A 17,258-nucleotide genomic window follows, 5' to 3' on the forward strand; every position below is an offset into this window, starting at 1 on the left:
ACGGGGAGAGAGGAGGGGAGAAAGAAAGTATTGAGAATTAGAATGCCATATTCACAACATCTTAGAAAGAGCTCACATTTAAAACATGTCAGATGGGAAGTATTGACTTACATGTGGTAGATCAAAGATGCAGTGAGCAAGTCATAAATCAGTGTTGTCGTTTAATCAATCAACAGACACCTATCTTTGTATGGGCCAAAAGAAAGGACAGGTATCAGTAAAGGGTCCTGATGTTGAGGAGTTGAACACGAGAGGCCGTTCTGAAGGAGCTGAGGTGTGCATGGGTGCTGAAGTCATTGACCACAGGGACCCCTGAATTCCAGGGTTTTGAGCACAATGGAAGAGCAAGCTTTGGAGTCAGAGTGGCCAGGATTGGGGTCTAAGCTCTGTGTTTTGCAGTGTAGTCATGGGCAAGCTACTTAGTTTTTCTCAGCCTCAGTTTTCTCACCTGTGAATTGGAACCATTGAAGTGGTTCTTCTATGGGTTATCAAGATTACATGACTTGATACATGGCAAGTGTTAGCCAAGTGTCTACAACTAGTAAACAGTATTAGATAGTGACCTTAGAGCATTTATTCTCTCTTTTTTTAATGATGATGGGTGATCATTTTCTCTGTTGAACTGATTATGTATATATACACAATATATAACAAAATTAAAATTATGTTATAACAAAATCCCATTAAAGGACCAAAAAGAAATACATACAGAATCTACTGATAGTTTTCTTAGGGTAGTGGATTATAATTATTTTTTATTTACTCTCTTATCCAATCTGGAGTAGGATATGGCAACCCACTCCAGTATTCTTGCCTGGAAAATTCCGTGGACAGAGGAGCCTAGTGGGCTACAGTCCATGGGGTTGCCAAACAGTTGAACACAACTGAGCGCAGCACAGCAGCAGCTCTTCTCCAAATCACCAGCAATATAACTTTATCTATTTTTAACAGAAAAAGGATATTAAAATCACCTTTTCTTTATAATCAGCAAATCTGTGAATACACATCTAGAGACGAATCACTTCCAACAGTCTCAAAGTGGATCTGTTTCACTTAGGGAAAGTGGTGTTGGCAGACTGGGGCAGTTTGAGAAAGCTCATTAGAACCTAGTTACAGCATATTCTGTTGTTTTTTATTTAACTTAAAGGTGTCTTTGGTTCTTCTCTTGTGATGAGAAGGATTCGATTCTCTGATGAATGTATCTAAGTGACAATTGAGAGCTAGTCAGTACAAAAGTAAAATAGGCCATCTTTTTAGGGGTGAACTTTATTCTGAATTAGGGGGATAGGAGGTACAGCTGTTTAAGGGCTAACAATGAGATGTGAATGATTTTTGAGTGTGAGTTGTTCTTACTTTATTAGTAGCCATCAGCAGGGTAGCCTGCTGAGGTTGAGTGAAGTCTTTTATGGAAGTTTTAAGGGAGTAGCTGGTAAAAAAAAGTGGGCAGAAAATGCCTGCCGAGGAGCAACCATGAGGCTGCAGACTGAGTTATCAGCCTGATGTCTATCCTGGGTAGGGAGGATTTTCTTTTAAGAAGACAACATCTCTGGAGGTTTCCATAATTGCCCTGAACTCTTTCCCATTTTCACAAAGAAGCCCACTCCTGCGGCTTCCACAGGGCTGCTATTACAGCTGTTTGTTGGCACATGCATTCAGATGCCCTGCTTCTCTCATCAGTGGTGCCAGCAATAGTTAATTAGGCATGGCCTCGCTGGACCTGAGATGGGAACATTTACCTAAGACTCATTTCCAGGAGAATGATACAAAGCCATTTTTTGAGAAAGGAAAACCAACAGCAGTTTATAATTGGTTTACTTCTGGAAGACGTCTGTGTGACTGGAGCTGAATAATGCAATGAGCACAGGGGTGTTACATGTTCCATGGCAGGTGGAGTGGTCAAAGGGACAAGGGGTTCATTGAGGGACACAGGGAGATGACTGCATGAGCAATTACAGAAAATGGGCTTAAGCTAAACGTTGTTTGGCATTTCTGGAGTTGTAATATTAGTGATCATGAAAAATGTTATAGTGAGAAAATTAACAAAGAACTCATAGAAGAAGAAAACTTTTAAACTTTGCTTCCTTCATTAAGGTGACAGTGTTTTAAAGGAGAGTGTACATGAACACAAGATACTTTGCTTTTTTATCCTTTTTTCTCCTGTATCTAATTGTGTTTGATGACTTCTGTAGGCAAAACTGCTTCCAAACCTTTCAGGATCTAATTTATAAAATCTAGATTTTATTTTGTTTCCCCAAGTTTGAGGGCAGAAGGAGAAGAGGGTGACAGAGGATGAGATGATTGGATGACATCATCGATTCAATGGACGTGAGTTTGAGCAAACTCCAGAAGATAGTGAAGGGCAAAGAAACCTGGAGTGCTGTAGTCCCTGGGTTCACAGAGTCAGACACGACTGAGTGACTGACAACAACAACCCCAAGATTTGGCAAGAAGAGCTATGGCCTATTTGTATTGAGTTGGCCAAAAGGTTCGTTCAGACCATTCTGTAAGACCTTATGGAAAACCTGAAAGAAGTTTTTGGCCAGCCTAATAACTTTGTGATATCGTAGAAATCATGGCCAGTACTTTTCTGGAGAAGGGTCTCTATTTCTCCCCCATCACCCTCATATGTCGAGAATCCTTGTAGCCATAATAAATGTGAAACAAATAGCTTTGATGGCAAGAACAAGGCAACAGACAAAACAAAGCAAAAACCCTCATAGAAACAATTCAGCAGACAGTGTTTCCCAAAACGCATGCTACAACTCTCCAGGGTCCCAAGATCTTTAGAGGAAAAGGGTTCAAGGGTCACACAGATTCTTGAAGCCCTATTGGCTAGTTTTTCTTCTATGAGTTTGTAATGCGTATTTGCATGTAATGTGTATTTGCATATAATGCGTATTTGCACAAGAGTCTGAACAGTTCTGCAGTCGTGAAAATGTCTTCATTAAGTTTAACTCACTGTGCCCCAGGTACTTTGGATCTCCCCCTCTCCACACTCCAGCATTTAGTAAAATACTGCTGATTACATTTTGGAAAATGCTTCAGGAAAAGGTATAGATTTCCAAGTTTGGGGGCCTGGAATCTTGATGGTAGTTATGAGGCAGAGTTCAACTCAGTTGAGATTTCAATAATAATACTGGGACAACTTTCACCCAGATATGTGTGAAAGTGATTAAAATAATTTGCTTATGATCACAGACTATCACTAAATCCAGGGTGATATTGACTCTTTAGGAAGGTGCTGAAATGTCCTTTTACCAGGGTGGCTGACATTCTGATGGGGTCATTTTTATTCCTGTCTGTGGCTTTTCTCCTGGGATGGCAAATGGACACTTCTTCGATGAGGGCTTTAATTACACTGATTTAATATTGACTTTTCTTTTAATAGATGAGTTTCTTCTTTAGGAAGATGATTTTTTATTCCTGAAAGAGTTAGTTGCTCAGTTGTGTCCGACTCTGCAACCCTATGGAACTGTAGCCCACCAGGCTCCTCTGTCCATGGGATTCCAAGCAAGAATGCTGGAGTGGGTAATAGCCATTCCCTTCTCTGGGGGAGCTTCCCAACCCAGGGATAGAACCTGGGTCTCCTGCATTGCAGGCAGATTCTTTACTGTTTGAACCATCAGGGAATTCCTTAATCATTTTATATTTGCTGTTTTTAAAACAAATTTTACTTAAGTCTCGTTTCATCTAATTGTTAGAAAATGTGGTTTGTATAATTTCTGCTTTTAAAAAAATTTAGTGAAATTTTTATAGTCTTGTATATGATTAATTTTATTACAGTTCCATGAACGTTTGAGAAAAAAGTAAAGGATGCTATCTGTAAAGACAGTTTGACATATATCTATGAAAAACAATATTGTTCAAATGCTCTATCATTTTTTTTTGCAATTGATATGTTCAAGGCTGATGTATTGTTATAAAGTCTCCCACTCCGAGTACAGTGTTTTCCCCTTCTGCCGTTTTGCCGTTGTACATTTCAGTTCTGCATTATTTAATTCCTGAGATTTATGAGTCTTATATGTTCTTTATGAATCATGCCCTTTATCAAAATAAGATTTTTAAATCCCATTTAATGCACTTTTCTTGAATATGACTTTGTCATATATTACTGTTGCCAGGCCCACTTTAATTTGTGTTTGCTTATCCATTTAGTTTCCATATTTCTCTTTTAAAATATTTTAGTTGAGTCAAATAGAATAAAAGATAATTTAGGAATGTTTTTCATACACATCATGGGTCTTTTTTTCCCTTCTCTTTTAAAGTTCCTTTTATATACAATAGGCAGTGGGATTTTGAAAAGCTAATCTGAAAGTTTCTGTCATTTAATAATGCTGTTTAGCCTATTTATACTTAAAACAATTTTCGGTGTTGGGTCTGTCATTTTGGTTTTGTAATTTCCATGCTTCATTGCTTTTCTTTCTGTCTCTCTCTCCGCCTCGTCCCCTGTCCATCCCTTCCTCCCTTTCTCTTTCTTTCTTCTTTCCTTTTTTCCTTCCCTCCCTCCCTTCTTTCTCATTTCTTCCTTTCTTTCTTTCTGTTTTATGCAACATGACGTGACCATATTTTCTTTGATTTTTTTTCCTACAGTGTTTATAATTCTACTAGTGTTTCCCTTTCAGTTCTTAAAAAAATTAAATATATATGTATCCATGAATAATAACAGCTGAAGTTGAGTGTTTCCTGTATGACAGACACTTCTCACACACAGTAAATGACAAAATTATAGCAACCACTGAACGACATAGGTAATGCCATTTTATATACACTTTACAGAGAAAACTGAGTCACGAAGAGGTTAAGTATAGGATTTACACGATTTATCTAGAATCCACAACCAAATTTAGAACCCAGGCGGTTTGACTCAGAGCCTGCATGGTTAGTCATCTTGCTATACTGCCTTTCCATTTTTAAGAATTAAATAATAATACTATGTCCATGTAAGCTGAAAAGTGAACATTTTGTTTTACTTTATACTTCACTTACACATTTCTTTTGAATTTCATTTCAGAACCAGATGATGAGATTAACATTTGATGATATGTTTTCTCCCTAAAGAACTTTTTTTATGTCTGTATTATGTAGTAACTGTGTTTTCCAATGATCATCTAAACGAACCTTGTTTAACTGGACTGTCCTTTTATATCACTCTTTAGTTTGAATTTGGGCAGCTAAAATTTGTCTTCAAGTTATTATAAGGATGAGGTGATTTGTTTTCTGTGCTCTTGCATAGCTAAGCATATATGAGAAGAAATGTGTGAGTAAAAACTTGGCTGGTTATAGGTTTGCTATGCATTGTACTTTCAAGCACTAAGCAGTACTCATTTCCTCTGACATTCAGCACTGCAGAAGGAGTTGTGACCCAAGAATAACTTTTTACATATATATATGTGTATATATATTTATATATATCCATGAATAGGTTTATCTCTACACACACACACACACGCACACACACTTATAAAAATAACTTTAATTGTATAATGAAACCCTCATTCTGCTCAACAAGGAGCAGTGATGTTGGGTTTAGACTGGTGATCGAACACATATGTCTTGGCTTTGCTGCTGCTGCTAAGTCGCTTCAGTCGTGTCCGACTCTGTGCGACCCCATGGACTGCAGCCTACCAGGCTTCTCCGTCCATGGGATTCTCCAGGCAAGAACACTGGAGTGGGGTGCCATTTCCTTCTCCAATGCATGAGAGTGGAAAATGAAAGTGAAGTCGCTCAGTTGTGTCCGACTCTTCACAACCCCATGGACTGCAGCCCACCAGGCTCCTCCATCCATGGGATTTTCCAGGCAACAGTACTGGAGTGGGGTGCCATTGCCTTCTCCACATCTAGGCTTTACCTGGAACCAAATGAACGCATCCTCGAGAAAGGCAAGCCATAGCACAGCATGCGTGGAAGAGCCTCTGTGAAAGTCTGGGCTCTCAGACACAGCTTTCTTGGCCTGAGTCAGTCTTTGCCCAGGGAAGTGTGTGGTCATGAGAGATGAAGCTGAGCTCAGCTTAGAAGAGCCATCAGTTCTGGGTTTTCTTCAGCTTTCATACTTGGCTATTTACATAGGGCCTTTGTAACTAGTGTGTGCAGAGTGTGTGTGTGTATGTGTGCACAACTAGCTAGCGTCCTTGTCTCCTCAGGGGTATGAGACCACCTCCCAATCCCCATTGCAGGTGCTTCACAACAATACCTGGTATTCACCATCACTTGACAAATGACAGGAAGAATGAAGCACAAAGGTTTGGTCAGATATATGGGCCTTAGGTGAATTCTCCTTTTGAACCTGAGGTAGCCATGGTCCTTATAATTCCTTTTCTTAGTATTGTGTCAAATGCTGGCTCTCAGAAATACCACCGGTTTCTAAGACAGACCGAAGATATTGCTTACCTCGGTGTGGTAGACAGAATAATGCCCCTAGCCCAAGATGTTCATTTTCTAATCCCTGAAACCTTTAAGGATGCTGCTTTATGTGGCACAAAGGACTTTGTAGATGTGATTAAGTTAAACTTCTTGAGATGGGGAGATTATGTCAGACAATTAGACTGGGTCCAATGTAATCACAAGGGTCCTTAACCATGAACCACTGAGACAGAAGAGTCCGAGTCAGAGAAGGAGATTTGACCGTGGAAACCAAGGTAGCAATGTTGTGATTGCTTCCTTTGAATGTAAGAGGAGAACATCATGGGACAAAGAATATAGCTGCCCTCCAGAAGCTAAAAAGGCAAGGAAGTTACTTTCTAGAACTTCCATGAGCAGTGCAGTCCTGCCAACACCTTGATTTTTGCACAGTAAAACCCATTTTGGGCTTTTGACCTCCAGAACTGTAATACAATACATTTGTGTCATCTCCAACCAGTAAATTTGCAGTAATTTGTTACTGAAGTGATAGGAAATGAACATATTTGGTAAGGGAGAATGTGAGAAGAGTCTTGATAGTGTCTCAAAGGAGGAAGGGCAAACCTGAGGTATTTTTTAAGATTTTAAAGTTTTGTGAAGTTCTGGTATTTTAATGTAGGGCTTGATTAACAATGGGTAAAGATCATGATAAAATGGTTTAAGACTGGTGGAGGCTGTAGGGCAAGCATCTTGAGGAGAGGGGCTGTCGAGTCTTAGTGGCAGCATGCTGGATCTTCACTGTGTCATGCCTCACCTTTTGTTGTGGCTCATGGGTTCTCTAGTCATGGCCCACAGGCTTAGTCGCTCTGCAGCATGTAGGACCTTAGTTCCCAGACCAGGAAGAGGACCGGTGTCCCCTGCACTGCCAGGCACATTCTTAACCACTGGACCACCAGAGAAGTCCCCAGTTGATACTTTCTACTGAAGAGTTGTTCAGATGTTCCTGAAAAATTATCAATTTATGAAAAGTAAATTTATTTGTAATTTCTATTTTCCCAGGCAAGTGTTTCCTGCGGCAGTAAACTTGTGTTGATGCAGACAGAGAGTAGTAAATTCATATTAATCTAGGCAGTAGGCTGTGTGGAGGCAGATGATTCAGGATCCCAGTTGCAAGGAGGATGCAATTCAGGGTCAAATTTTCAGGTATCCCTGAAGCTATAGGAAAGGCCACAGAATCATTTGTCATCTTTTCTTTCCTTGGGACTTTTTCTTTTTCCTTGTAAGTCCTAGATTTATCTAATAGAGTACAAGTGGAATTTAGTTCATTCCTACCCAGATGCTAGGATTTCTACTTCGTTTAGAAAATTCTTTTTCTTACTGCCCAGTGTATTGGTTTTGTATTGCTGCCGTAACAAATTATCACCAATTTTGTAGCTTAAACAATTAAAAAAATCTTACAGCTCTTATGGTGAGAAGTTCAATATGGGTAAAAATCACTGGGCAAAAATCAACCTGAAAAGATACATGCATCCCAATGTTCATTGCAGCATTGTTTATAATAGCAAAGACATGGAAACAACCTAAATGGCAATCAGCAGAGGAATAAAGAATATGTGATAAATATATACAATGGAATATTACTCAACCATTAGAAAGAATAAGTAATGACATTAGCAGCGACATGGATGGACCTAGAGGCTGTCATACTGAGAGAAGTCAGAGAAGGACAAACATCCTATGACATCACTTACGTGTGCAATCTAAAAAGAAATGATACGAATGAACATAGAAAACAGAAACAAACTCATAGACTTAGAGAACAAACTTATGGTTGCCAGGGAGAAGGATAATTAGGGTGTTTGGGATGGACACGTACACACTGCTGTATTTAACGAACAAGGACCTACTATCTTGCCAAGAAACTCTGATCAGTGTTATGTGCCATCCAGATGGGAGGGGAGTTTGAGGGAGAAAGGATACATGTATGTGTATGGCAGAGTCTCTTTGATATTCACAACCTTTGCAGAAACTATCACAATATTGTTAATTGGCTATCAGATCAGATAGATCAGTCGCTCAGTCGTGTCTGACTCTTTGCGACGCCATGAATTGCAGCATGTCAGGCCTCCCTGTCCATCACCAATTCCCGGAGTTCACCCAAACTCATGTCCATCGAGTCAGTGATGCCATCCAGCCATCTCATTCTCCGTCGTCCCCTTCTCCTCTTGCCCCCAATCCCTCCCAGCATCAGAGTCTTTTCCAATGAGTCAACTCTTCACATCAGGTGGCCAAAGTATTGGAGTTTCAGCTTTAGCATCATTCCTTCCAAAGAAATCCCAGGGCTGATCTCCTTCAGAATGGACTGGTTGGATCTCCTTGCAGTCCAAGGGATTCTCAAAAGTCTTCTCCAACACCACAGTTCAAAAGCATCAATTCTTCAGTGCTCAGCCTTCTTCACAGTCCAACTCTTACATCCATACATGACCACTGGAAAAACCATAGCCTTGACTAGTCGGACCTTTGTTGGCAAAGTAATGTCTCTGCTTTTGAATATGCTATCTAGGTTGGTCATAACTTTCCTTCCAAGGAGTAAGCGTCTTTTAATTTCATGGCTGCAATCACCATCTGCAGTGATTTTGGAGCCCAGAAAAATAAAGTCTGACACTGTTTCCACTGTTTCCCCATCTATTTCCCATGAAGTGATGGGACCGGATGCCATGATCTTCATTTTCTGAATGTTCAGCTTGAAGCCAACTTTTTCACTCTCATCTTTCACCGTCATCAAGAGGCTTTTTAGTTCCTCTTCACTTTCTGCCATAAGGGTGGTGTCATCTGCATATCTGAGGTTATTGATATTTCTCCCAGCAATCTTGATTCCAGCTTGTGCTTCCTCCAGCCCAGCATTTCTCATGATGTACTCTGCATATAAGTTAAATAAGCAGGGTGACAATATACACCTTAGACGTACTCCTTTTCCTATTTGGAACCAGTCTGTTGCTCCATGTCCAATTCTAACTGTTGCTTCCTGACCTGCATACAGATTTCTCAAGAGGCAGGTCAGGTGGTCTGGTATTCCCATCTCTTGAAGAATTTTCTACAGTTTATTGTGATCCACACAGTCAAAGGCTTTGGCATAGTCAATAAAGCAGAAATAGATGATTTTCTGGAACTCTCTTGCTTTTTCAATGATCCAGTGAATTTTGATAAATTTACCTGGAATGGGTGAATTTAACTCAGATGACCATTATATCTACTACTGCGGGCAGGAATCCCTTAGAAGAAATGGAGTAGCTATCATAGTCAACAAAAGAATCTGATATGCAGTACTTGGATGCAATCTCAAAAATGACAGAATGATCTCTGTTCATTTCCAAGGCAAATCATTCAATATCACAGTAATCCAAGTCTATGCCCTGACTAGTAACACTGAAGAAGCTGAAGTCAAATGGTTCTATGACGACCTATAAGACCTTCTAGAACTAACACCCCCCAAAACATGTCCTTTTCATTATAGGGGACTGGAATGCAAAAGTAGGAAGTCAAGAAACACCTGTGCTGCTGCTGCTATGACTGTCACGTCAGTCGTGTCAGTAACAGGCAAATTTGGCCTTGGAGTACAGAATAAAGCAGGGCAAAGGCTAATAGAGTTTTGCCAAGAGAACGCACTGGTCATAACAAACACCCTCTTCCAACAACACAAGAGAAGACTCAACACATGGACATCACCAGATGGTCAACACCGAAATCAGATTGATTATATTCTTTGCAGCCAAAGATGGAGAAGCTCTATGCAGTCAGCAAAAACAAGACCGGGAGCTGACTGTGGCTCAGATCATGAACTCTTTATAGCCAAATTCAGACTTAAATTGAAGAAAGTAGGGAAAACCACTAGACCATTTAGGTATGACCTAAATCAAATCCCTTATGACTATACAGTGGAAGTGAGAAATAGATTTAAGGGCCTAGATCTGATAGACAGAGTGCCTGATGAACTACGGGCAGAGGTTTGTGACATTGTACAGGAGACAGGAATCAAGACCATATCCAAGAAAAAGAAATACAAAAAAGCAAAATGGCTGTCTGAGGAGGCCTTACAAATAGCTTTGAAAAAAGAGATGTGAAAAGCAAAGGGGAACAGGAAAGATATAAGCATCTGAGTGTAGAGTTTCAAAGAATAGCAAGGAGAGATAAGAAAGCCTTCCTCAGTGATCAGTGCAAAGAAAGAGGAAAACAATAGAATGGGAAAGACTAGAGATCTCTTCAAGAAAATTAGAGATACCAAGGGAACATTTCATGCAAAGATGGACACAATAAAGGACAGAAATGGTATGGACCTAAGAGAAGCAGAGGATATTAAGAAGAGGTGGCAAGAATACACAGAAGAACTGTACAAAAAAGATCTTCAGGACCAAGATAATCATGATGGTGTGATCACTCACCTAGAGCCAGACATCCAGGAATGTGAAGTGGGCCTTAGGAAGCATCACTATGAACAAAGCTAGTGGAGGTGATAGAATTCCAGTTGAGCTATTTCAAATCCTAAAAGATGATGCTGTGAAAGTACTGCACTCAATATGCCAGCCAATTTGGAAATCTCAGCAGTGACCACAGGACTGGAAAAGGTCTGTTTTCATTCCAATCCCAAAGAAAGGCAATGCCAAAGAATGCTCAAACTACCGCACAATTGCACTCATCTCACATGCTAGTAAAGTAATACTCAAAATTCTCCAAGCCAGGTTTCAGAAATACGTGAACTGTGAACTTCCAGATGTTCAAGCTGGTTTTAGAAAAGGCAGAGGAACCAGAGATCAAAAAAATCAACGTATTGGGTCTGTATTCCTTCTCGAGGATAGTGGAGGAGAATCCACTTCCTTGCCTTTGCTGGCTTTTAGAAGACACCACATTCCTCAGCTTTTGCCCTCTTTCCTCCATCTTCAAAGCCAGCATGGAAGCCTGAGTTCTTAGCATGTGGTTCTGGTCCTTTGTGGCTGGGGAAAGTTCTCTGCTTTTAAGCATTTGTGATTTATATATTAATAGTTTGGCCCCAACTGGTTAATGCAGGATCACCTCCCCATCTCAAATAGACTTAAATCTTAAATATATCTGCAAAGTCCCTTTTGCCATGTAAGGTAACATATTGTCAGGGTCTGCAGTTTGGAGCATGGACACCCTTTGTTGTTGTTTAGTCGCTAATCTGGGATTTCTTTGGAAGGGATGATGCTGAAGCTGAAACTCCAGTACTTTGGCCACCTGATGCGAAGAGTTGACTCATTGGAAAAGACTCTGCTGCTGGGAGGGATTGGGGGCAGGAGAAGAAGGGGACGACAGAGGATGAGATGGCTGGATGGCATCACTGACTCGATGGACGTGAGTCTGAGTGAACTCCGGGAGTTGGTGAAGGACAGGGAGGCCTGGTGTACTGCAATTCATGGGGTTGCAAAGAGTTGGACACGACTGAGGGACTGAACTGAACTGAACTGAAGTTGTGTTTGACTCTTCATGACCCTATGGTCTGTAACCCGCCAGGCTCTTCTGTCCATGGGATTTCCCAGGCAAGAATACTGCAGTGGGTTGCCATTTCTTTCTCCAGGAAATTTTCACAGCCTAGAGATTGAACCCACATCTCCTGCATTGGCAGGTGGATTCTTTACCACTGAGACACCAGGAAAGCCCAAAGGTAGGGTACAGTAGGGAAAATCATTTGTTACCAGTTAGTTTTCTTCACTTAACATTTTCCCTGGATCGGTTGCTTTCTATTTTCCTTCCATACACTCCCAGCCCTCCTTGTATTGCTTAAATCTAGTCATGTGCACCACTGAAGCTCTGTCTCACGTTCCCAAGCGTCTTGCGTGTACTCTGTCTTTGTGATAACAGTGTTCTTTACATGTCATTGTCACGGGAAGAGTGCTGTATGCTCCTCCTCTTTTGCTGTCAGTGCAGCTTGAAATCAGATACTCTATTGTGCAGACACAGGCAGGAATTATGTTTCCTGTTCAGCCTCACTGAACTTCTTCCAGCGAGCAGAAACAGTCCTGCTTCTAAATGACTTGATGCCCTGTGTCAGGCAGATCTGTTTGTTTTAGTTGCTAAGTCCTCTCCAACTCTTTTGTGACCCCCATGGACCATAGCCTGCCAGGCTCCTCTGTCCATAGGATTTCCCAGGCAAGAATACTGAAGTGGGTTGCCATTGCCTTCTCCAGGGGATTTTCCCAACCCAGAGACTGAACCTACATCTCCTGCATTGGCAGGCAGATTCTTTACCACTGAGCCTGTCGGACAGATTAGGTTAACAAAAATACTTCTAAACTACCAGGAGTTAGAGGAATATAAGCATTATTGCTGCTTTCACCTATTGTTATTATCAAAAATCTTAAAATACACTTTCCTTTCATTTATGCCCCAGACTCACCTTGATATTCTGGAAAAAAGTGTGAACCACAAGCAGGTCTACTTCCGACAGGAGGTTCTCTGCCAGACGCTAGGAGGAAATTCCTGTCCGTTGGTGACCATCACAGCCATGCCGGAGTCTAACAGTGCTGACCACCTGGAGCAGTTCCGTGAGTAATCACATACCTTCTTTGAAGATTTGGTGGTGACGGTGGTCGGGGAGCTCCTCTTAGTCTTGGAAGCCCTCTGTCCCTTTGAGGTCAGAAATTCCACAAAGGGTTGGGTACTGGTCTACCTTTGTAGAAATAATACACCCCAACTCTTCTTGCTTTGTTTTGTTGGTCAGTTGCTAAGTCATGTCCAACTCTTTGTGACCCCTTGGACTGCAGCACGCCAGGTTTCCCTCCTTCACTATCCCCCAGAGTTTGCTCAAACTCTTGTCCACTGAGTCTGGGATGCCATCCAACCATCTCATCCTCTGTCATCCCCTTTCCTCCTGCCCGTAATCTTTCTCAGCATCAGGGTCTTTTCCAATGAGTCAGCTCTTCGCATCAGGTGGCCAAAGTATTGGAGCTTAAATATCAGTGTTGCTCTGTTATCATAGGGAGAAAAAAATTAATTGCATATTGTCAGAGAGATGAAATGACTTGTTGAAATTGAGAGCAGTTTAAAAGTGTCAGTCAGTTCTCCTAAAACAGAACTGGAACAGGAAAATGAATCAACATTTTCTGACCTCTAATCCAGGGACTTTTCTCACCATGCTTATTGCTGTTATACTACCCTCATGGTCAGTCACAATTTGGAAATAAAAGAAGCTGAGTCTTGGAGAGCTGGCTCAATAAGTCCCTGAATGACCTGGATACAGTTTGGATCTGAAGAACTAAAAGTATGGAGTAGGCTCTAGCCAAGAGTTGTAAAACCAAACCAAAGCACACAGGCACACACAGAGATGTACATGCACACACACACGCAACACCCATTTCATGTTAGAATCCTGAGCACAGATGTGATTTTCTTTGTAACCCACCAGCTTTTAAAGTTGGCTCCTCCTGGCATAGTTTTCAACCTCAGACAAAAGCAAGGAAAACCAAACAGAATGAGGCATGCTTTGCAATATGGAAAAGTTTGGGAAATGAAAGAAAAGGCTGGGGAATAAAAATCCAGCTAATTTATCCCCTAAAGAGGCAGCCTTACCTGATGAGGTGCTAACTGCATTCAGGTGAATCTTTGGTGGATAGGAAATGTAATTTCTCACACCCCATCAGCATCTGACAATGAATGCTTAACTGTCTGGCTAATCAACAACCGATTATCCCATCTGAATTAATAAGGCCATAACATGCTTTAATGAATAATAAGGGATTTTCCAAAAGTTCTCTGATGTGGTTCATGCATTTAAGAGCAGTTTCTCTAACAGTTACCACTTTCTTCCCTTGCAGATGAGCAGTTCATGGAAGTTAGAGACAGTAATCCTTCCAGGCAACCTTCAGAGAGCAATTATTTATTTAAGAAAGTGGATCTTTGTATGTCTGCATTTTGCAGGCTCAGTTTCTAGATAGGAGCTGAGAGGTACCCAATGTGTAATTATAACATAGAGTTGCCTCTGCGCTTGCATCTTTATTTACACTGACAATGGTACTTTTGTTGATATTATAACCACAGAGATCATTCTCCCTTTAAGGAAAGGACTTGAAACACAGTGCTTGCTTGCTCAGTTGCTGCAATTATGCCCAACTCCTTGAGACCCTATGGCCTAGAGCCCACCAGGCTCTTCTGTCTGTGGAATTCTCCAGGCAAGAATACTGGAGTGGGTTGCTGTTTCCTCCTCCAGGGGATCTTCCTGACCCAGGGGTCAAACCCGTGTCTCTTATATCTCCTGCATTGGCAGGCAGGTTCTTTACCACTCGTGCCACTGACACACAGTGAAAGCCCCTAAGCAATTTGACACTTCCAAATAGTTCAGTTAAAAAAAATGAGAAAATATTTCTTATCACATGTTTATATGAATCAATGGAGACTCATTTCTGCTTGGGATCTAAGGTTGGTAATAATACATGTATACTATTGTTGGGGGGTGGGGATGGCTGGAAGCAGGACCTTGGTCCCCGTCTTCTTTAAAGAAATAATTCAATAGAGAGCGATATTGTGAAACAGATAAAGTGTTTATCAAAATCAAAGTACACGTGGAGGAAATGGCAACCCACTCTGGTATTCTTTTTTTTTAATAATTATTAAAAATTGTTTTTATTGAAGGATAATTGTTTTACAGAAGTTTGTTTTTTCTATCAAACCTCAATGTGAATCAGCCATAGGTGTACATATATTCCCCCTCCCTTTTGAAACTCCCTCCCATCTCCCTCCCCATCCCACCCGCTCTAGGTTGATACAGAGCCTCTAGGTTGATACAGGTTGTTTGAGTTTCCTGACCCGTACAGCAAATTCCTGTTGGCTATCTATATTATATATGGTAATGAAAGTTTCCATGTTACCCTTTCCATGCATCTCAGCCTCTCCTCCCCTCTCCCCATGTCCATAAGTCTATTCTCTATGTCCGTTTCTTCACTGCTGCCCTGTAAATAAATTCTTCAGTACCATTTTTTCTAGATTCTGTATGTGTGTATTAGAATATGATGTTTATTTATCTTTCTCTTTCTGACTCACTTCACTTTGTATAATAGGTTCTAAGTCATCTGCCTCATCAGAACTGATTCAAATGCATTCCTTTGTATGGCTCAGTAATATTCCATTGTGTACATATACCACAACTTCTTTATCCATTCATCTGTTGATGGACATCTAGGCTGCTTTCATGTTCTAGCTTTCGTGAATAGTGCTGCAGTGAACAGTGGGATCCGTGTGTCTTTTCAATTTTGGTTTCCCCAGGGTATATGCCTAGGAATAGGATTCCTGGGTCATATGGTTGTTCTGTTCCTAGATTCTTAAGGAATCTCCATACCATCTCCTATAGTGGCTGTATCAATTTACATTGCCACCAACAGTGCAAGAGCGTTCCCTTTCCTCCACACCCTCTATAGCTTTTATTGTTTGTAGACTTTTTGATGATGGCCATTCTGACCCGTGTGAGGTGATATCTCATTGTGGTTTTGATTTGCATTTCTCTAATAATGAGTGATGCTGAGCATCTTTTCATGTGCTTTTGTACATCAAAGGAAACTATAAGCAAGGTGAAAAGACAACCTTCAGAATGGGAGAAAATAATAGCAAATGAAATAACTGACAAAGGATTAATTTCCAAAATATACAAGCACTCCAATATTCTTGCCTGGGAAATCCCATGGAGAGAGGAGCCTGGTGGGCGATAGTTCATGGGGTCACAAACAGCTGGACACAGATGAGTGATCAAGTACATAGCACGCATGGAAGAGCACACGGGCGAATTCTCAGAGTGAACTGCCCCCAATAAGAACGGCTTAGTTGCTTATATGGGGGCAGTCTTCTGTGTTTGTCTCTAGCCAGTAATCTTGCTTGGGCCCATATTTGGCCTGACTCAGGGTCCTTCCTGGTGGCACACGCATCTCTCAACCAAGATGGATTACAGCGTGAAGGTTTCTGGGGGGCTTGGCAGGACATATGAAAAAAAATATGGTCACTTTGTCTTTCACCCAATCAGGGCCAGATGCTCCTGTTGCTATTTTGTCTCAAAGTGTCCACAGGAGACTGGATGCAGTGGCTCAGCCTGGTGCCCAACTATCTCCTACATCAGTCTCATGTATCTTTAGAGTTTTCTCTCTTAAACATGTGCTAACATGTCAGCTGTTGTTCATCTCAAGATGGGCAGGTGTTGAGAGGACCCAGAAATGAATGATGTTCATCTTCTTTTGGGCATCATTGACTTGGAAGTGACAACCACTGAGCTGAGTCCCGAGGAGAAAAGACCCATGGGGGCTGTCTTTACAGGTGTGTCAAGTGGGCATTTGCACAGATGCCATGCTTAGAAGGGCCTCAAACTTTGTTTAATGCTCTTCAGTCTCCAACTTGAAAATCCTAAGAAAAAAGTTCTGAAAGGGGCTTTGAGTTTTCTCTAAGTTTATTTGAGTTTATTTATTTGACCGTGTTGGGTCTTCATTGCATCTTGCAGGGTCTTCGTTGCATTTTGTTGTGGTGCTCGTGCTCAGTGGTTGTGGCATGTGGGCTCAGTTGTCCCATGAGATGTGCGATTTTAGTTACCTGACCAGGGACCAAACCCACGTCCCTGGCATTGGAATCCAGATTCTTAATGACTGGACCAGCAGGGGAGTCCCTGTGTTTTCACTGTGCAATGGACCCTCATGTTGAGCAGCTGGTCCTAGGCCTAATCTAAGTTCCTATAGCTGAAAAATGAAAAGGCTAATGTACAAATGAGGTAAGTGGGGCTCAGGGAAGTTAAATATCACAGTCAATGGTGGTGCCTGATTTTCTTTTTCTGACTCCTGGGTGCATATGCACAATAAATGCGCTAACACAGTCATCAGAACCGGTGTTCAACATCACCATTCAGGCTCCACTCTGATCCAGAACTTCCTCTTTCCCCTATT

At 41.3% G+C, this 17,258-nt stretch overlaps 1 protein-coding gene across 3 annotated transcripts in view; it reads left to right on the forward strand.

Annotated features, from left to right (window-relative positions):
* Positions 1 to 17,258, forward strand: part of AGBL1 (AGBL carboxypeptidase 1) — a 926,786-nt gene that overhangs the window by 203,187 nt on the left and 706,341 nt on the right. For all 3 annotated transcript variants that reach the window (XM_070358226.1, XM_070358228.1, XM_070358227.1), the window contains exon 17: positions 12,740 to 12,893. In XM_070358226.1, coding sequence (XP_070214327.1) covers positions 12,740 to 12,893 — 154 coding nt within the window. The remainder of the gene's footprint in view (positions 1 to 12,739; positions 12,894 to 17,258) is intronic.

This window comes from Bos mutus, chromosome 21, assembly GCF_027580195.1.
Source record: "Bos mutus isolate GX-2022 chromosome 21, NWIPB_WYAK_1.1, whole genome shotgun sequence".
Taxonomy (NCBI): Eukaryota; Metazoa; Chordata; class Mammalia; order Artiodactyla; family Bovidae; genus Bos; species Bos mutus.